Source organism: Carettochelys insculpta, chromosome 14 (genome assembly GCF_033958435.1).
Source record: "Carettochelys insculpta isolate YL-2023 chromosome 14, ASM3395843v1, whole genome shotgun sequence".
NCBI classification, from domain to species: domain Eukaryota; kingdom Metazoa; phylum Chordata; order Testudines; family Carettochelyidae; genus Carettochelys; species Carettochelys insculpta.
Genome location: NC_134150.1, coordinates 39,253,857 through 39,275,757, shown reverse-complemented (window position 1 = coordinate 39,275,757; position 21,901 = coordinate 39,253,857). Strand labels below are relative to the sequence as shown.

The following is a 21,901-nucleotide window of genomic DNA, read 5'->3' as shown; positions in this document are numbered from 1 at the left end:
TTGTTTGTTTGCAGAGAGCTGAGTCCTTGTTACTTGGAGGGAGCCTGCACCATTTGCCTTGAAAAAGAACTATCATGGGGACTGGAATGAGCAAGGTACCTCAACGCTGCAACTAGTACATTTGAGGCAATAGCCCCGATGCTAACAGAGAACCTTTTACTCCTATCCAGCCAGGAATCCTGCCCTGGCCAGTAGGAAAGTGGGGATGCCTTAGATGTGATCTAATGCATCCTTTATGCCCTATGTGATTCTTACAGCTTAGAGGCTTGCTGTAGTTTTCCACGGGAAAAGGACAGAGATTTCAAAGACTATCATGTTTAAAACAAGCTGTGAGCCATGGCTTGCTTAGACCTAGGCAGTAATCCCCTAGCGGTGGGGACGGTCCAGTTGCTCTCTATTTGTATGGCACCTTGGAGAATTGAGTGTTGATCCATTTCTGGAGTTCCCAGGTATCCCCACAATTCAAATAAATAATTTCCTGGAAGGGAACGATAAAACTGTTAGGAACGAGTGCTAAAGTCAGACTGGGTCTGGGTGCTCATTCCTTGTCCCTAAGGTAACAAGGACATCGCACCATTGGCCTCTCTATGCCAGCACTCACCCAGCCAGTCAGCTTATTAAATCCGTATCCACTACAGTGCATGTATGGGAGAAAGGGAGGTTGTATTTCCACTTTTCACCAGTTATATATGTATGTTTGGTTGTGTTGCTGTCACCTGGATATGATTCATTGGGGGAGAGAGGAGATTTTTCGATAGGGTGTTTGTTCCTCAGCTGTCACTCTAGGGCAGGCGGTGGAAGGATCAGTTACTGTTCATATCCCTAAATAACTGGGAGAGGCATGACTCACCTCATTTAAAATTAGATCCTGGAACTAAAATGGAGACATCAGACTCTTGCCACACAGTCCTCATGCTGCTGCATCCTGGTGTGAGACAGCAAACAGCATGGCTGGTTTCCCTGCAGATAGACAAGGACGCTTTAGGAGAACTCCTCAAAAGACAGCCTGGATCTCAAAATTGTCACCCACGTGACACACCAGGGCCCTGGTCTTGCAATAACCCTTTCAGAAGTGGGACCTGTGTCCTATGGCTCAATCCAAACAGAACTAAAAACTCCCAGGCTTTGGGGAAGTTTGAAGCTTATTATCTGGCGTCTTGCTACCATGGCAGATCCGGTCCCTGGCTAATAGCACTTATTTCCCAAGCTACATCTACACTCTTGGAGTGTCCATGCTAAAAATGCATTCTGTCGACATACTGTCAACGGAACTTGGCAGTTTTGCTGGCAGCCTTCTGCCTGTCCCCCATGAGGCAGAATGCCCTTCTCGACAGAATTTGTCAACACGAAAGCCTAACGGACACTCCAGGGAATCCCTCTGTCCACAGACAGGGCTTCCAGGTCACTGGCCAGCCCTGTCTGCTGTGCTTCTGGTTGGCTGTTCTGTCGAGAGCAGCCGGGCACTCCAGCCACTCTGTCGACAAAGTGGATTGCGTGTGGTTGGAAGCTGTTGACAGAAGTTTTGTTGGAAGATATTTTCTGACAGTAACCTCAGTTGATGGATCGCTGTAACGTACTCATAGCCCCAGAGAGGAGAATAGGAATGTGTCATCCTAGTTTGGGCAGTAACAATACAGATCTCAGATTTCTAACGCAAAGCCCTTTTCCAGCCCTTTACTATTCTTTTGAGAGCTCAGTAACTCCACACAGTTGTCAGTATCAAATCACGCAAATGTTTATGCATTTTAGGGCTGTAATTCACTGTTAAATCTTGTGTCGTTAGAACCTTTAGGTTCAAAGTGGGATTAATTATTAGGATTTTTTTTCCGCTCTTTTGTACGTGTTTTTTTCCTACCTTAAAATGGGTAGCGGTCCATCTTACTGCTGACTGGCTTTCTCATACACAATGACTGCACTTTTATTGGAATAATAGAGTTGTACTTTGTCTAGGATGTTGCTATTGTTACAACAACTTCAGAAGTTCTAAGTAAAAATACATCTGAACTGTTCTGCCTCAGCCAGTAGGAGACACTCAGGGGACTGAAGTGTTGGCAACATGTGAATCACTGGAGAATGGATGTATCTCCAAGCGCAGGTATTGGATCACAGCAGGGATGAAACCAGAAAATGAGAAGTATAGAGCATGGCTTCTCACTTTGTGCTCATAGCCCCAGGAGAGAGCAGCTGACCAAGTGAGGTGACTCATGTTGCTGCGACAGCCTGAGGGAGAGATCTCCGCCTCTCTGCAGGACAGAAAACAAGTACGCTGAGTCGCCAGCGGAATGATTATTCAGGCTTTCCTTTGAGCATCCGAGTTTCTGCATCAGAGATCAGGAGTTTTTAGTAGTGATTTGTAGTGGCACAGAGAGAAGATTTAATTCATTTAAACAGTTCTATGGCATTTAAATATTTATAGGCCAGGCAGACAGTTTAGACGGTTGGGCTGTACACCTTCCTGGTAAGTTATTTGCATCACTCAAATTTCTGATTGAGCAGAAAAGAGACTGAATGACAGAGCCTGCTTGGACGTAGGTAGAGGCCGTTTCCGTTAAATGAGCTGATATGACGTTTCTAGGCATTGAATGGCCTTTTCTAATTCAGTCCAACTGCACTAAAATTGTTATGAATCTGTCCCCACTAAGGAAGGTGATGACCAGAACTGTTTCCTGCCCTGACCACTTTGGACTTCACTACAACTCAGATTCTCCTGCTCCAAAAGCAGGAGTAGCCAGCTCCTGCCACCTTAAAGGAGAATCTCTTAGTTATTGGCAGTAGAGGGCTTAGGACACACAGTTGCACTGTTCTGATTCCATTCAGTAGAGGGCAGTGGCACACCCACAGGCTAGGTGGTTCAGCACACTACTTCACACTAAATTTTCAGCGAGCTCTTCATAGTACATATCTTCAAGGACTGTGCAAACTCTAACTCCTCTCCACACTACAACCCTGTGGCCAGCCCCTCTTCCTCCTGATTCTTTGCCCCCTGCTCTCAGTGTACATCAAGTGTGAAACCCAAAGAGCTCTGGAGGAGGGACAGAAATCAAAGCAGCAGCTGCCCAGGGCATGCTGGATGTCTGAAGAGGAGGCCCAAATTCATGTCTCCAGCTTTCCCCTTCTCCCATCATAATTGGCTTAAAACATGAGATTGATTTTTAAAAAAATTAATGGGGGTGGAAAAATTTTTTCACCTTCAGACTTTCGAGCCTGTAAGGTTTGCTGGCTCCCTGGGGCATGGGAGGCCTAGCACAGTTTAGGGTTTGTTCTTTAAAGTGACAGCTGAGATTCTTTGCAATGGCAGGAGTGCAGCAGGTGGGGCGTTATGAACTCTCACCAGGCACACAGGAAAATCCTGAGAGTTGGGAACCCATGAGCCCTACCTCTGAGACTTCTCTTTCCTTTGAGGGTTGTGCACCTCGGTAGTGCTGGGCTTCAAAGCAGCCTTTCACAAGGAACTCGGGAAACGTTTACCCACAAAGGCAGGACCCTGTACCATACATAAGGAGTGAGCTTCCTGGTCTAGGGGAGCTCAGAGACCCAGCAAAGTATATTATCATTTCAGTTTAAAAAGAAGCATCCTGAGCCCAATCAGGAGGAGTTCTCTACCTGTGGGGTCTGTTCCCAGCCTTAGCACAACCAGGGCCTTTTCCAGTGCTGTCTTGGGAACACAATAACAGCTTGGTAACTAGCTCTGTCCTCTTAGACTCACTGCAGTGTTCTGACTCATGCGGCAGGACCCTGGCCTAGTCCTAGGTCAAAAGGAGCCTGTCCCCACTGACTCAGAGCCTCCCACCTTCCCTCAGAGAGTGAAAACTACCCCCTGCTGTAAGCCCTGCTGCACCCAGACAGGGGTCCTAGGTCTAGGTCAGCCCTGGGAGCACATATCATTTGCTTCCTGGAATCAGAATTTCAAACACACAGACTGCCTAGGAAAATTAAGAGGGAGGGGAGAGGATTTCACAGCTCCCCCGAAGACTAAAATTTTCTTTGTCAGCCACTTTTCTGCCCTGTTGGTGGATGGCTGCATTCAGGCCTGCTCAGCGCCTGACAAGCAGAAGGCTGAGAAGCAAGGAGCTTCCCCAGTAAAGGAGCAGCTGGAACACAGAGGCATTATCCGCTCTGATTGGCAATATGTCTTGCTACCCAGCTGTGAGCTTTATCAGGCGTTAGACTCAGAAGCCAGGGTTCTAGCCAGGGCCCCAGAAGAGTCAGTCAGGCAGTAGATGGAGATCATCTCTAGTGGAGGGTGATAAGGACTGTGCAAAGAAAGGGATGCATATCTGGGCAGACGGTAGAGTGCCCTACATCCCAGGTGAGGTAGGGCTGCACACCATCAAAGGGAGCCCAAGCTAGATAGCAGGCCTGGCGTTTTGTCAGTGAAGCCGGGGAGATGCACCGTGGTGTATTTCCAGGAGAAATACAGCTGTGCTGTGAATTCTGGACACCCGTCTTCCAGCACTTGGAGTGTTCGTGCTGGGTGGGGGCTCACACCCGCTGCAGGTTTACTTTGTCTTGAGCTGCCTGTAGTTAGGGGCTCCAGGGCTGGGCTGGAATCCCTCTTAGTTCCCTCATCTCTCGGGGTGCTCGGTCAGATCTCGGCCAAGTGAGACTTTCTCAAGATGCCTCTTTGCTGAGCGTGACCTGGAGGCAGAGATGCGTTCTGGGCTGTACCAATGGCCTCCCAAGCTCCCCCATTGGGCTGCGTGGAGAGATCCTCTGTGATGAGGCTGCCGCAGTGTCTTCTACCTGGCATAATGCAGTGCTTGAAGACTAAGTGCCTGGTTTCTTTTCCTCCCTCCTCTCTTTTAACTCCTTAGTCCTCCGCTATCATGAAAGTTACAGCCCCTGCGTAGCCTGGAGCTGTGTTAGATAGACTCTAGATGTGGCCAGTCACTGATCACAGCCATCAGCCTGTAGTTCTGCCCTCTCTCTGTGCCACCTGACCCTTGGTACTGCTGCTTCTCTCCCCATTTGCCTCTGGTGATAGCCTACAGGAGCAGGGCCCAATTCAGTAGCTGAGCCGCCTCTGTCCCTTCACAGCCCGTCTCCTGCCCTGAGCACCGTACGCTCTCCTCATGCCCCTCCCACCTTGGGAGGTTTCACGCTGCTCCCCAGACCTGGAGGAGTCTCCCTTGTCCTGTGCCCCATGCAGCCACGCTCCCCACTTTAGTGCCTCCCCCCCAACCTGCTCCATTTACCTCCCTTTCCTCCCCGGACTCCTGCTCGTGGGCTCTCTGCTCTTCCACCCCTGCCCGGCCTCAGCCTCTGACTGCAGACTCCAGAGCGCCCATAGCTCTCTCCATCCGTCTCAGTCGCACTCAGACTGCATGCTGCTTGGGGCAGGGGGCTGTGTGCTGGCTGCCATCCATCTGCCTCTGGGGCTGGGAGGAGGGGAATCTGAGTGCTCGTGGCGGCACAGCACAGGCAAAACCAGGCAGGAGTGAGAGTGGCTTTGTATCCTCCTCATCCCTAGACTGATAGTGACAGGGTGGCTCTAAATGCCTACCTAGCTGCAGAGGTCCCCAGTGGGCCATTCTGGAGGGCAGCAGCTCTCTGGCCAAGCCCGGGAGGTGCCCACCCACACTGGGGAGGGAGGCTGGGTAGTCTTGCTCGCGGCAGGATGCCTCTGTGCCTGGAGAAGCCACTTGGCACCTCTTGGCCCAGCTTGAAGGCGTTTCCTGATGCTGGACTGGTGCAGAGCAGGTTTCCTGGGGACCCGATTGGCTGTGGGTAAATTATCATGGAAGGTTATGAGACCATGTCAATCGTCATGGCGATCTCTCCTCTTTGGAGCCCCCAGCAGAGCATCGCGGACAGACCCTGTTTGCTCTGGGGCACCTGCTGAGTTATCCCCATTGGAAAGTATTAAAATTAGCCCTGGCCTTTCCCTCTCTTCCCAGCCCTGGCTGCGGCCCCAGAACTGGCACGTAAGCCTGTTTGCAAGAGGTTGTCACTATAGAAACACAAAACAAAGGCCCAGCAGCTCTTGGCAGAGCCCTGGCTCCTCATCGGTCAAAGTCAAGGCACAGCTCTTGAAAGGCCGCGACGAGTGCTACTCGTGTTTTGGTCGCCAGGCAACGGGTGTGAGCTTGGCGCTCGGCAGCAGGACAGGTGATCTGGTTTGGCAGTAGGGCCACGTTCCCCATCGGTGCCACTGGCAGGGCGGATCGCTTTGGCGCCTCTTCTGGCAGCCTTGGCATGGGGTGGTTCACGCACTGGATGTTAGGGGAGTGGACAGCCTGGGATGTTGGAAACAGGATCTGGGAACCCCCTCCTTCTGCTGCAGCTCCTGGGGTTGTGCATGACAGGGGAGCTCCTGGGGGAGGAAGCTGAGATTCTCAATGGTGCCGCTTCAGGAGTGCTACAGCCATTGCATAGCCCTGAGCATCCCCAGCATCAGCCACTGCAGACGTGGGGACAAGGTGGGAAGCGGTTGGGCCTGGCTCCTCACCTGGAAGGGGCGGGGCTTAAGGCAGTGAGCCCTGTGCCCTCATTGCGTACAGAGCAGCGGCACACTGGCAAGCATGACATGGCATTTAAAGGAGCCTGGGGTCATTTGCCCCCTCTGTTGGGGGGAGGGGGGGCTTATTTCCTGGACAGGCAGTAAATGAGTCCTGTCACCAGCGGTCCCTCTAATTTTTTCCATCCACAGGCAGAATAAATTTTGTTCTTCATCGAGTGTCCCCGTGGGTGCTCCACAATAGGTGTCGGGCTCACCCGGCGCCGCAGATCGGAAATCTTCCAGCAGTTTCTCCTGGATCGCGCATGCGCCGGTGCGCGCCGCTCCCCTGCGCGCCCCCGGCCATGTGCGCGATCCGGTCCCCGCCAGTTCCTTCTCAACCGCCATCGGCTGCAGACGGAATCTGCTCAGGCTACGGCCAGAGTCAGATTAGATAGTGTTTCTACGTGTAAAATGTTGTTTTTTTTCCAGTTAAAAAAAAAAAAAAAGAGGACAAAGAGAATATAAAAAAAAAATATATATATATATATAAGAAGAAGAGAGAGAGGAACGGAGAAGAAGAGTGGACGTGAAGGCCAGTAGGCCGCCCGCTGCCCTGCAGGCCGGTGTCCGCGATTTGGGTAAACAGGCATGGATTAAGTGCTAAGTACCCTATTAACAGTAAAAGACTCACCACGTTGGCCTCTTCAGGCTTTAAAACGTGTGAGTCCTGCCGTGAAGCTATGCCGGCCTCCGATGGGCATAGTGAATGTATCCAATGCCTGGGGGAATCACACGTTACCCAGAAGTGTTCCCACTGTGCTAAGCTCACAGCCAGGGCCCGGAAAGACAGAGAAATGCGTCTTAAAATGCTCTTGTTTGACAAGGCCCTCCAGCTGGACTTGCCGGAGAGGCCTCAACCAGAAGGGCCCTCTGGGTTCCACAAGAGGAAGGCCCCCGGATGACCTCAAAGAGTTTCAGGAGCTGTTTAAAAGGGTGGCTTTCACGCAAGGCATTCAAACGGCTGAAGTGCAGGAGAAACATCACAAACTCCTGAAAAATTTGAGACCCCCGGCTTCATCCAAAATCGCTATCCCGCTGGACGAAGCCATTATGGAGTCAGCCACTACCATATGTCAGACTCCGGCCTCCGCTCCGCCTATGAACAAGAGAGCGGATAAGAAATACTTCGTCCCGGCAAAGGGCATGGAGTTCCTCTTCAGTCACCCACAACCAAATTCTTTGGTGGTCGAGTCGTCCCAGCAGAGGTCAAAGACTTCTCAGTACAAATCAGGGGGATCAGACAAAGATGCCAAGAAGCTAGAGCTGTTTGGCAGGAAGGTATATTCCTTTTCCACCCTGCTACTGAGAATGGCAAATTATGCGGCACACCTAGCGAACCATAATTTTGATAATTACTCCAGGCTTACTTCTCTCATGGATTCACTTCCGGAAGATAAGAAGCCGGTGTTAAAGGCAATTGTGCAAGAGGGCTACGCAGCTTCGAGGATGGGAGTCCAGATCGCCCTGGATATGGCAGATACGGCGGCACGCTCAACGGCTACAGCAGTGGTCATGTGTAGAGAATCTTGGCTCCAGACATCAGGTATCCTGAGGGACCTACAGGCGAAGATCGTGGATCTTCCCTTTGACACGCAAAAGTTGTTTGCAGACTCAACCGACTCGGTCCTCCACTCCAGTAAGGACTCGAGAGCTACACTTAGAACCCTGGGTATTTATACTCCTCCATATAGGAAGAAAAAATAATACCCTCAGCAAAGACGCTACCCGTACCAACCACAGCGTGAGCAGTATCAACAGGGCTACAACCAAGGGCGACATCAACAACAGCAACAGTACAGAACTCCCAGACAACGTTCTCAACAAAGCCGTACACCTTCGGGACAGGCCCAAAAGCAACAAGTTTGACGGGCATGTTGAGGGCTGCATTATCACTACCATCGCGCAATGCCACTCTCATCTCATGTTCCATCATCGCCTCAGACTGTTTCACTCCCAATGGCAAAAGATCACCGCAGACAAATGGGTGCTGGAGATCATAGCCACGGGTTACGTGATCCCCTTCCAGTCACTCCCACCGATGAAGCCTCCTTCCAGGCCTCACCTCCGGGACGCTACCCACGAGGCGAGGCTCAAGCAGGAGGTGGACCACCTTATGTTCATAGGGTCGGTGGAAAGAGTGCCAGAACAATTCCAGGGGAAATGTTTTTATTCACGCTACTTCCTTACAGAGAAGAAAACAGGAAGCTGGAGGCCCATCTTAGATCTTTGGGGCCTCAACCGCTACTTACGCAAGCAACGTTTTCAGATGATTACAGTCGCCTCCATACACTGCACTGGATGATGGAGATTGGTTTGCAGCCCTCGACTTACAAGATGCTTACTTTCATATAACGATCCACCCGGCACACAGGCGCTTCCTCCGCTTCATGGTCGGCAAGGAACACTTCCAGTACAGGGTTCTTACGTTCGGCCTATCCTCGGCCCCCAGAGTCTTTACCAAAACCCTGGCAGTGGTGTCAGCCTACCTGCGCAGACAGGGGGTGTTTATATTCCCATACCTGGACGACTGCCTACTGAAAGGGGCCTCGAAGGCAGAGGTCCTATGCATGATACGCATCACGGCGGACACGTTTTCTTCACTGGGCCTAGTCATCAACTTCGCGAAGTCAAAGACCAACCCCACACAAGACATAGAGTTCATAGGGGCGCGCATAAACTCTATCACAGCAAGGGTGTACCTACCTGACGCCCGCTTCTGCGCCATCAGTTCGCTGGTGCAAGTCATCACATACAGCCCCACGGTGCCGGTCCTAACGTGCTTACAGCTGCTGGGCCACATGGCGGCAGCGACGTTTGTGGTACAGAATGCCAGATTGCACATGCGAAGCTGCAGCATTGGCTGGCGAGCGTCTACAAACCGGCATCCCATACTGTCCACAGGGTGGTGTCGCCCACGACAGAGGTGTGCAGATCCCTGGCGTGGTGGGTAAACCCCAAGAACCTGCTAGCAGGGGTGCCTTTTCACCAGCCACAAATTTCTATTTTTCTTACTACCGACGCCTCCCACATAGGATGGGGAGCACACATCGGTGACAAGGTGACGCAAGGGCTATGGTCCCCTGCGGAACAGACGCTGCACATAAACATACTGGAGCTCAGAGCAGTGTTCAATGCCTGCAAACGTTTTCGAGACCACATATATGGCAAAGTAGTCGGGATCAATACAGACAATACCTCCACTATGTTTTACATAAATCGACAAGGAGGAGCCTGATCCCATGCCCTATGTGCGGAAGCAGTCCGACTGTGGAACTGGTGCATCGCCAACAACATAACGTTGAAAGCCTCGTACTTGCTGGGCGCTCACAACGTGAAAGCAGATCAGCTGAGCAGGCGCTTCGCACTCACGCACGAATGGCAGATCCGCTCTGATCTGCTATGACCGATCTTTCATACATGGGGGTTTCCCCAGATCGATCTGTTTGCCACCCAGCACAACAAGAAGTGTCCCCAGTACTGCTCCAGGGCAGGAGTGGGGCGGGGGTCCCTGGGGGATGCATTCATGATTCCATGGAAGGGCCCCCTACTTTATGCGTTCCCCCCACAGCGCTTATCCACAAGGTCTTGCAGAAAGCCATAAGGGAGAGAGCTCGCATGATAGTAGTAGTCCCAACGTGGGATCGGCAGCAATGGTTTCCCTTGCTTCTTCGCATGTCGGACCGCCCACCGCTCCCTCTACCGGTGGCGCCGGACCTACTCACACAGGCTCAGGGGTCCATAGTGCACCCGAACCCTCAGGGTCTGCGCCTACAAGCATGGCTAATCCATGGCTCAGCTCCTTAGAAAGCACATGTACGGAGGGAGTACAACAAGTCCTGGAAAGTAGCCGAAGGACCTCCACCAGGAAGACTTACAAGCAGAAATGGACTTGATTCACAGCCTGGTGTTCCGCCAAGCAGTTAGCTCCCCTTGACGTTCCTATACCGATAATACTAGAATACTTATTGGACCTCAAGAGGGGCGGACTTTCCTTATCCTCGCTAAAAGTCCACCTCGCCGCTATATCAGCCTTTCGGCATACAGAGGAGGGGCCCACGGTATTCGCCCATCCTATAGTTACCAGGTTCTTGAAGGGGTTGGTAAACCTGTACCCCCCTCGGAAACCGCTTCCACCATCATGGAACTTGGACTTGGTGCTCAGCACACTAACAGGTCCACCTTTTGAACCATTAGCCACAGTTCCCCTACATCTCCTTACGATAAAAACAACCTTCCTCCTTGCAATTACGTCAGCTCACAGGGTGAGTGAGCTCGCAGCAGTTATGGCAACGCCACCCTGCACAGTATTCTCAAAGGAGGCGGTAACCTTACGGCTGCACCCAGCCTTTGTTCCGAAAGTTTCTTCAGAGTTCCATCTTAACAAACCAATAGTTTTACCCTCGTTTTACCCAAAGCCTCACAGCTCCAGGAAGGAGGCACTCCTGCACCTCCTGGACGTGAGGAGGGCGTTGGTCTTCTACATAGAACTAAATCCTTCCGGAAAACGGACAGGCTGCTAGTGTCTCTCGCTCCCAGGTCAAAAGGGGAAGGCCTCTTTTCACAGAGAATTTCAAAGCACATTGTGTCCTTTATAAAAATGTGCTACGAGCTTCGAAAGACCCCTTTGCTGGCCCTGCCCAGGGCTCACTCCACCAGGGCGGTGGCGGCATCAACAGCCTTCTTCAAGGGCATCGCGTTGAAAGACATCTGTAGAGCGGCAACCTGGTCACCCTACGACACCTTCACCAAGCATTATGTCCTACATCGGGTATTCCAAGAGGATACCCGTCTGTCAACAGCAGTCCTTTTGGGGGCAAGCTGCACATAAACCGATTACCCACCTCCTTTCTTGGGTTACTGCTGGGTAGTCACCTATTGTGGAGCACCCACGGGGACACTCGATGAAGAAAGAGAAGTTAGTCACCATAGTAATGGTGGTTCTTTGAGATGTGTCCCCGTGGGTGCTCCACCACCCGCCCCATCCTCCCCGCTTCGGATCTCTGTCTAGTGTTTTTCAGGAACATTCCAGGTGGTTGGTCAAGGAACTGGCAGGGACCGGATTGCGCACGTGGCCGGGGGCGCGCAGGGGAGCGGCGCGTGCTGGCGCATGCGCGATCCAGGAGAAACTGCTGGAAGATTTCCAATCTGCGGCGCCAGGCGAGCCCAACACCTACTGTGGAGCACCCACAGGGACACATCTCGAAGAACCACCGTTAGTACGGTGAGTAACTTCTCTTTATGCGCACCAAGGCATGTGTGGATGTGCACCACCAATAGAGATGCAGGCTGCCAGCTGTGGGTGGCTGCGGGCGTTCTGCTAATCAGCTGGGTGGCCCCTGAATCACTCGGGGGCGGCTGCTCCAGTGCTCAACTTACAGGGGATGCTGCTGGTTGCTGATTATAGACCGCAGGCCTTGCAGCTCAGCCCCAATTTTTGGTGTTATCTGAGCCTTGGTAACGATGCTCCTCTGCCCTTTCTCTCTCTGGTGATAGCCTAGAGGAGCAGGGCCCAATTCAGTAGCTGGGCCGCCTCTGTCCCATCACAGCCCGTCTCCTGCTCTGAGCACCGTACGCTCTCCTCATGCCCCTCCCACCTCGGGGGGTTTCACGCTGCTCCCCAGTCCTGGAGGAGTCTCCCTTGTCCTGTGCCCCATGCAGCCACACTCCCCACTTTAGTGCCTCCCCCCCATCCTGCTCCATTTACCTCCCTTTCCTCCCCGGACTCCTGCTTGTGGGCTCTCTGCTCTTCCACCCCTGCCCGGCCTCAGCTTCTGACTGCAGACTCCAGAGCGCCCATGGCTCTCTCCATCCGGCTCAGTCGCACTCAGACTGCATGCTGCTTGGGGCAGGGGGCTGTGTGCTGGCTGCCATCCACCTGCTGCTCTCTTCTGACAGGTTCCTTCCCACCGCCATTGTATCTGAGAGCTCATGGCAGCACAGTACAGCCCATGCCAGGCGGGGGCAAGGGTGGCTTTGTGCCCTTCTGGTCCCTAGACCGATGGAGTCCAGGGCAGACTGCTTTACATATTTGTGTTTGCGTCCTGTACAGCACCATGCACATTGCTGGCTGATCAACAACCTGCCCTCCATCCACAAGGGAAGCATGCTGCTCCTTGCTGACAGGTGCCTTGGCTCAGTCACAGACCAGAACCCGGTGCTTTAGAAGAAGGTAACGCCCAGCCCTTAGAACTACCTGGCTCCTTGTGTGGAGCTGTGACGGGGAACCACTGCAGGCAGCCACATGCCGCCCCCTACGTGTGAGGTTTCACTGCCCAGCGAAGAAGGGCAGTAGGGGTCAGGAACGATCCCACCCACTTTTTCTCGTCCAGCCTCAGGATTGGTGTCAGGCTGCGCGATCACACGATTTAATGTCGTCATCGTCATCATTATTGCATCATCCTGCAATTGGCCTGCTCTGGCGGCAGGACTCTGATACGGAGACGCCTCCAACATCTCACTGTTCTTCGTCTCTCCTCAGGTTGTGGAGGGCCTCTACCTGGGAAACATCCGGGGTAAGTGTCTTTCGCTCGCTCTGTCTCCCGAGCACCAGGGATCCCTCGCTGTGCACTGCTGACAATGGACGCAGCATTGTTCAGTGCCTGCCTCATGGGGTAAAGAGTCCGAGGGTTTGATCCCACTGGGTACTGAGTGCCTCCTGCAAGGTGCTCAGCATCCGGAACTCCCACCGATTTCCTTGTGACTGGAACTCTCTCTGCGCCCACCCAGGACTGGGCCTTTATAAGCCAGCAGCTGTGGAAAGGGGGCGTGCACTATGAAAAGGCTGCTTTCTCCTTCCAAGGGGGCTGGCTTCTCGGAGGCTCTGGAGAGATGCCCCTCCATGCACACACAAACGTACCTGAGTTAGTGAGGGACCTGCAGACAGCTCCTCGGCAGGGGTGCTGGAGCTACGCCCCATCATTATGTCACAGAGGACTGTGGGCTGCAGGGCCCACAACTTCATGCATGGCTAGTGACTGGTCCCTTGTCCCAGTGGCTTTGTGCAGAAGGGGCTACGAGCAGTTCTGGTGCTGAGGAGAGAGACCTGTTCACTGCATTGAAGCCATTAGCACGTGGCTGGCCCTGAGGACGTTCAATAGGCACGTTGCAGCCCACACTATCATATCTACTGTGAAATTAGATCCAGGTCAGTGACTAGGTCTTCTCAGCAGTGCTTTCCAATCTACTGAATCTACTGGGAACCAGCCCAAGGCACCTTGCATGACAGCAGCTGCCCTTTAAAAGCTGTTAACTGCTCTTGGGGTGGTGACTGGGTGATGCTGGGAGACCCCGATTGTTGGCCCATCAGAACAGTCCAGCTGCTTGTTGGAAGGAGAGGTTCTTGTGCATCTCTGATGGCACTGTCCTTCCCCTTCTGAGGGGCCAGGAGTGTTTCCACAAGCCTTAGGAGAATAAGGAGTAGAGAGAAGAGGCAGGAGAGAGAAAAAGAAAAGTAAAGAAGACAAGGAAAGGAACTGAGGCTCTTTGGACAAAGCTAATTCTGCCTCCCATCTGCATGTTTGGCATGGAGATTGCAACCCAGTGGATTTTACCAGGTTGACTCCCTGAGCAGATGACAGCTCTCAGGGTGGAGTCTATACCAAAGGACTCAGACCTGTCCTAAGTAAACCCACCCTCCAGGTCCTTGTGTCAGCACTGCATGGAGATACGTGCCTCTCATAGAATTGGCAGGGACTTTGGGAGGTCATTGAGTCTAGTCCTATCCCTCTTGGCAGGACCAAGCACCATCTTTTTTTTCCCCCTAAAAAGAACCTTATTGCCTCCACAAGGATTGAGCCCACACCCAAGGGTTTAAGCAGGCCAATGCTCAAACCACCAAGCTATCTCTCCCACCTAGAAGAGCCCTCACAGAGAGGCAAGCCATGGGATGTTCTCATTTGCATAGCATTACCCAGCATGCCCTTCTGGCTTGCAGCTGTTTTCTGGGGACAGGTGTAGAGACAGACCAGATGACAGACCAGAACTGATTTTCATGTATTCCTCAGGAGGGTCGGGTGAATAGGGTTATTAGAGGAACCTTTCAAAATAGCCAGCGCTTCAATGAAATGCTGTCAGTATATCCAGGGAGGTGAAGCATGTGTCCTCTGTGGTGGGTCCTACCTGTGCTACTGACACTGTGACTAACAGCGTGGTGTTTGGCCCTGCACAACCACTAATGTGTTTATCATGCAAGGGAGGGTTGTGCTATGAACCCCATCATGCAGGTGGAGAGCTGAGGCCCAGAAGGATCCTGTGTCTCACACAGTCACTCTGGAAGTCTGTGGCAATGCAGGAGACTGAAGCTGGGGCTCTGAAGTGCCCTCTGGTGCACTAATCACTGGACCTTCTTTCCTCTCCGTGTAGTTTCTTTTGTCTGCCAGTTGTGTGGCTCTTCGATACCATGGTGATAAGTGTGACGGAAAAGCTAAGAGGCGAGCAGGGAATGTAAGCATTCTCTGGGGGGTGCACTAGGCAGAGATTCCATAGCAGGCTGCCTCAGTTTACAAGCTAAAACAATTGTTTCAGTGCATTTTTAAAGACTGGTCCTGCAAACTGCTCAGTCAGGTTGCTTGCCACCACCACTCCTTCATATAGCCCCACCAGACCCAACGCTACTGTGGCGCCCCTATGAAATCTTCTGGGTCAAGACAGCTGGAAGGGCAGATATCACTTCACCTACTATATATTTTAGAAACTTTGCGTGCATGTCTGTCTGTCCATCAGCCTTTGAGTCCATTTGTTTAAGAATTCCTCATAAACAGTAGGAGCTAGGAACCACCAAATTTGGTAGGAAGCTTCCTCTTATCATAGCTTAAAGCCAGGTCAGGGTTTGTTTGTGCCAGGACAATGGGATGTGCCTGGAATGGGATTGTTTCTCACAAAATGGAAAGGGAGGGGTCTGGTAGGAGGGGGTTATACTGCAGAATGACCACAGGGGGCAGCAAAGGGCCAGAGATGGGGACTGGGACAGCTATAACCCTCTTGGGCCAATGGTGGGCAGGGCTGGAGAAAGGGACAGCTATCTATTATGTATTTCAGAGAGTTTGTCTGTCTGTGTATCTGTCTGTCCCCCAGCCAGGGGACATGCACTCCTCCCCTGGTTGTGCAGCCCTGCTCGCCTGGCCCCAACTGCTGGGGTTGTCCTCTCCCCCTGGGGCAGCCTGCATATGGACCCCTTTTCCCCAGCCCCACCCCAGAGCAATGATTTCAGTGAAGAAAACCAAAACTTGCTTGAGTTAAGGACCTGAGCATCACCTGCTAAATCTTCTAGTAGGTTTATAATGATAAGGTAAAGAATCCCAACTGTGTGTCTCTCCATAACCCTGGCATGGTATCTAACTGCATCTGTGCCTACCCCACCAACCTTACGCACACCTGAACTTTGTCAACTGCAAATTTCTAAAGGTAGAGACTGTGGCTTTGTACGCGTTTGGACAGACCCCCAGCACAGTGAGCCCAACCAGGGATCCAGGGTGCTGCCATCATATAAATACTAAAGAATAACAATAGCCAGCAGATGCAGTTTTCCTGTTGTATTTATAGGGGCCTTACAGGCATGGCTTTCCTATGCTTAAAAAAACCTGTACGAAGCCAGCAGTATCTAGGCACTGCAATGTATAGGCCCTGAGGTCTTTATATTTACACGGATGTAACATGGAGCCTGCTCTGTACCCTAGGGCTTAGCCACTCAGGCTGGGTGTTTGCTGTTTATTTTTAAGGGCTGTTTTCCTGGCAGCCCTGCACTTTAAGCCTGATGTCGGGCTGTTGCTCTGGACTTGCCCTGTATGGCACAGCAGAGACCTTGCATGTCCCGGACAGGGTGACGTGTTTTCTGGGGAGCGGGAAGGCCCGTGTTTGGTTCACTGATGATTCACTCACACCCAGGATCTCTCCCCCTGTGGCAAGTTAGCGAACACATTGCCAGGGCTGCTCCAGCAGAGCTGATGTCGGCCACAGGAGCAGCCAGAGAGGAAGAATGGTCAGTGGTTTGGGTAACCTGGGTTTAATTCCTTGCTCTGGCAATGCCTCCCTGTGTGACAGCCTCTCAGCCCCCTGTCGGTGCCATGGGGCTAGGAGCACCACCCTGTCTCCCAGGGACTTGGCAAGGGTAAATACTGAATGATTAGGGCATGCTTAGATGGGCGGGGGACCAGAGCAGTACCACAAATGGGGCTCTAGATGCTGGCTGTGTTTTCAAACCACTACTCAGGCCCTGAGGGGGAAAAAAACCTTGTTACTCAAGGATCTGGTTTCCTGGCCTCCTGACTGTATAAGAAGCACACGGGAGAGAAGCTCTGCCAGGGAGTGTTGTTTCTGGTTAATCTGTTTCTCTTCCCAGTGCTGGTTTCTAAGGGTACAGCTGTACTTACCGGAAGACTGCCTCATTCAGGGTGGGTCTTCTGGGGTTTGGTTTAGTGCACCGAGTGGAGATGCGCTGAATCAAGCCACCAGGGCTCAACAGTGCACCCTGGTACTCCTCATTCTTGCAAGCAGTAAGGGAGGTCAGCGGGAGAGTTTCTCCTGTTGATCTCCTGCTGCGTGGCCGGCCAGAAAAGTGGACCTGTGCTACGTCGATTGCAGCTACGCAGTTGTCGTAACTGGAATTGCGTCTCTTAAATCAACTTTTTGGCCTAGTGTAGATCTGGCCGAAAGGGTTCAGATGCTCCCGAAGTGACTGGGCCTTGCTGGGGTTTACATGAAGCAGTGCAGCAACAGCACAAAGCAAGGAGCGAAGAGAAGGGCTGTGAGTTGGCATGTCAATCGAACCTCTCCCTGGATGGACCGCAGAAGCTGGACAGACCACAGGGGGTCTGTCTATACCGCAAACAGGAGGCGTGATTGCAGCACAGGGAGGCATGTCTGAGCTAGGTCAAAACATACTCATGTAACAATATCACTGCAGCCTGGCAGTACAGGCCCCAGGGGACATACCTGAGTGGCCAGGGTGGGGATGCCTGCAGGGTCGACTTACCCACTGCGTGTAATTGAAGGAGGGGTGAGCCAGACAAAGGTGTGTTTTTGAAATGAGAAAGGAAGCTTTGAGCCAGCTAGGGAAGGAGAGTAGCCTGTGGCTCTGCAGGATGCGATCTGAAGTGAGCCCGGAGGTGACAGAGTTCCCATGCTGATAACAGGAACTTCCCTGGGACGGGCAGCTTTTCAGAGCAGAAGGAAACACGGTGTCTCTGGAGTAGCAGCAAGATTCTGAAGGATGCTGGTATGCAGCAGAGATAAAGCCTGGGGGTGGGTGAGGGACTGGGTTTCACACTGGGAGAAACTAAGGCACCAAGCTGCTGAATGGCTTGCCTGAGGTCACAGGGGAGTTAGTATCAGTGCTGGGATTAGAACCCAGATGTTCTGGCTCTAAGCACCAGGCCCCTCTTTGCTTTGTTAGCTATAGCAGCACTGTTCACCGTCCTCCATAGACTGATAGGGTACGTCCACACAGCACTTGGGAGGGAGTTCACCAGCCTTGGTCCATAGATTTGTACTGGGGGACTTGAGAGCCCAAGCTGCTGTATCTACACAGCTATTTAGAGCACCAGCGCATGCCTGATCCAGGCTGGGAGCCCTGCTCTCGGTTGCAGAGTAGACACACCTATATAGGCTTTACAATAGTCTTTGCAGCTGTTCTCCTAGACTTGCTTGGAGTTATAGCCTGGTGGTTTATTCCTCACCCAGAGGGAGAGATGCCTGAAGGAGGGAACCCAAGAGGACCTGGTGCTGTTGTTGATGGGTTTGGAAAAGCATGTGTTGTCCCAGAACAATCCAGCAGTAGGTGACAATAACTGAGGATCTGGGACACGCAGTGTGGCCACTAGAGGGAGCAAGTTCATGTCTGTCTACAAGCTAAGCATGGCTGAATTATCGAAACAAAAAGCAGTCAAGTAGCACTTTAAAGACTAGCAAAATAGTTTATTAGGTGAGCTTTCGTGGGACAGACCCACTTCTTTAGACCAGAGCCAGACCAGAACAGATTCAATATTTAAGGCCTTGGTTCTCTGTGCCTTAAATATTGAGTCTGTTCTGGTCTGGCTGTGGTCTGAAGAAGTGGGTCTGTCCCACGAAAGCTCACCTAATAAACTATTTTGCTAGTCTTTAAAGTGCTACTTGACTGCTTTTTGTGTTGATAGTGTCTAGACTAGCACGGCTTCCTCTCTGTTACTATGCAACATGGCTGAATTAGCCACTGCTGCCTTTAAACAGGAAGCTGTGCTGTGATTCCTATGGGCTGGGCGCATCTCTGTGTGTGTTTGCACACTGCCATGGGGTGCCAGTTGTGGAGCAGAATCTAACTGGTAGAAGCACTTCAGACTTGTCAGTTTTCCAGGGGCTCACAAAACAAGCTCTGGAGTTCTGATCTTAATGCTGAGCATCTGCCAGAGTGAAAATATGCCATAGAGGAGGAGGTTACCTATATCCACGGTCTCCTATGAGGGGAGGCAGAGAGATTTGGGCTTATTTAGTTTGCAGAAGAGAAAACAGAGGGGCGATTTGATAGCAGCCTTCACCTTCCTGAAGCGGGGCTCTAAAGAGGATGGAGGGAGACTGTTCTCAATGGTGACAGATGGCAGAACAAGGAGCAATGGTCTGAAGTTACAGAGGGAGAGGTCTAGGCTGGATATGAGGAAAAACGACTCCACCAGGAGAGTGGTGAAGCACTGGAATGCGTTACCAAGAGTGGAGGTGGAATCTCCATCCCTAGATGCTTTTAAATCCTAGCTTGACAAAGCCCTGGCTGGGATGACTTAGTGGGGTTTGATCTTGCTTGAAGCAGGGGGCTCAACTAGATGACTTTCTGAGGTCCCTTCCAGCCCTAGAGTTCTGTGATTCATATGATTCTATGAAAAGGCTGGGAAAAGGTGAGTGTAGGATTCAGAACATCTCAGATGCTGCTTCTGCTTATACACGGGAATGCACAAAGCCCATGACCTTTCCCACTGTCAGAAGATTGTGGGATTTGGATCGAAGGGTCCCATCCCTGAATGGTCCTCCAGATATCTCAGGTTTGAAGCTGACACTAGTAAAGAGGTATGTTTCTCATGGGGCTGATGGCATTGTTTCCACCAAAGCTTTTTTTTTGGATGGAAAATTGGATTTTCAATTAAAGTAAACTTTTCTGCCCAGTGTTTGCTTTACTCAGATATGTTTCAGGGTTTTTCTTGTTGGAAAATCAAACCCTTAAAACTGACTTTTTTTGGCTGAAAACAGCTATTTTTGGCAATTTTTGCCCAAATATCTTCTTTGACAACGTCAACCTTTTCTGCTGAAAATCTCCAAGAAAACCACACCAAACAAAATTAGCTTTTTGTGGAACTTTTCGGGGATGAGGGTGGGGGAGAAAAAGGAGGGAAACCCAGGTTTTGACCAGCTTTAATTTCTAATAAGATCAGTGCTGTTAGAAAGGGGAAAAGGCAGAGATAGGAAACAATTTCCTGCCCCTCCCAGAGCAGAATAGAATCAGTGTAATAGAAAAGATTGAGAAGGACTTAATTGACACTTGATCTTAGTTAAAAAAGCACTATGCATTTTGCCTGCTGCACACTAATATTCCTGTTTGAAGTTCAAAGGCAGAGTGGGTTGCTTACGAGACTTTTCTGCCCACAGATGCTGAGGATGGAGAAAATTTGGCCAAGAACGGGGTCACCCACATTCTGTCTGTGCATAACAATGCCAGGCCCGTGCTGGAGGTAAGAGGGAGCATGTCTGCAACTGCAGCCTGGGAAGGTGGGAAGTGGGAGAGGCGAGCATTGCTGCTATCAAGGGGGGATAATAATGCTTCCAATAGCAGGAGCTGTGCAGCTCACTTTGCCAACGTCTCTGCAGTGCTTTGAGATCTCTGGGTGAAAGGCCCTGCTGCTGGAATACCAGCCTGGAGAATGGGTGCGAGGCATACGCAGGGCCGCCAGAGGGCCCCCCAGCTCTGTGCAGTGTTGCAAGGCATCCTGCAGGCCAGAGAGGGAACCATGCCTATGAGAGGGCATGTTGCAGCGATTTGTGGGTGATGGGGGGAGTGTTCCTCCCCCGGGGATCCCAGGGAGTGTGCAAATACCTTGGCACACACACCCTGGATCCGGGCCCTTGTCAGCTCCAGACTTGTACTTCTGCTAAGTGTGCCACACAAGCAAATCCCTGTGAGCCTGGGCCACATGGGGGCGGGTGCTTTTGTGCAGCTGGCAGCTGTGTTGGGTCGGATTTGGGATGGGGAAGGCAGTGAGCGGGACAGGCGCTGGGTGCTTGGCTGCTGTCCCCTAGCAGGTTTCGGGGGTTAATCCCACACATGCGCCCGAGGAACGAGTATAGAAAGCCAGCCTTTTGGGGCAAAAGGAAATCAGAGGCCCCACGTCTGGCCTGGGACAGCCTGGATCTCTCACGGTGGGTTACAAACCCCACACGGCTCTCGCAGATGAGTCAGTGACAGGAGGGAGGGTGTGTGCCAGGCCTGGATCGCACATCGGCCACGAATGGTGGTGGTGTCCAATCCCCAGCATCAGGCCCTACGATAACAACTTCTTTGCGTGGGTCCCTGACTTATCCTTTTGTTATCCAGTTCCCTCCACTCTAAGCATCTTCCTCAGGGAGGTCACAGGCACAGGCCCCAGTGGAGTCAATGAGAACTGGGCCATTTGCTTGGCTGGGGATAGGTCCTTTTGTGATAGAAGGCTGGCCCGCAGGGAGGAGGTGGCTCCTGCTGCTGTTTCAGGCACGGGGAGTTTTCCTCTAGCTCAGGTGTTGGCCGGCATTGGCAGTGGAGCTACAGGGGCTGGTGTGCTACTCAAGGTTATGAGCAGAGGTGGGAAAAAAAGAAAAGAAGTTGAGGATAAACTAAGCTAAACTCCACGTTGCCCCAGTGGGAAAACAGCACAATCACGCTCTTGATTCTAGTAACAGAGAGGGAGCTGTGCGAGTCTATATACTATCAAAACAAAAAAGCAGTCAAGTAGCACTTTAAAGACTAGCAAAATAGTTTATTAGGTGAGCTTTCGTGGGACAGACCCACTTCTTCAGACCATAGCCAGACCAGAACAGACTCAATATTTAAGGCATAGAGAACCAAACACAGTTGTTTTGTGTCAACAATTGTGCCAACAATGCCCAGATGCTTTGTATGTTGGATAGACTTCAAACTCTCTTAGACAAAGAGTTAATGGGCACAAAACAGACATCAAAACATTCCTGATCCACAAACCAGTTAGTCTACATTTTAATGGATCGGGCCATTCTGTTAATTACTTGAGAGTTTGCGTCTTATTGAAGAAGAATTTTCAGTCTGCTTTAGAAAGAGAGGCTGCTGAACTCTCTTTCATATTCAAATTCGACACATTAACACATGGTTTGAACCGGGATGCAAATTTTCTGGGCCATTATAGGGGCTATTTTGCATACTTGGCTTAATCTAATTCTTGA

General features: G+C 51.6%; 1 protein-coding gene across 3 annotated transcripts in view; it reads left to right on the top strand.

The window, feature by feature from the left end:
* The window catches only part of LOC142020857 (dual specificity protein phosphatase 22-A-like), a 55,837-nt gene that overhangs the window by 513 nt on the left and 33,423 nt on the right, over positions 1 to 21,901 (top strand). For all 3 annotated transcript variants that reach the window (XM_075009097.1, XM_075009098.1, XM_075009099.1), the window contains exons 2-4: positions 15 to 95; positions 12,978 to 13,011; positions 20,102 to 20,184. In XM_075009097.1, the coding sequence (XP_074865198.1) occupies positions 75 to 95; positions 12,978 to 13,011; positions 20,102 to 20,184 (138 nt within the window). In that variant the 5' untranslated portion in view covers positions 15 to 74. The remainder of the gene's footprint in view (positions 1 to 14; positions 96 to 12,977; positions 13,012 to 20,101; positions 20,185 to 21,901) is intronic.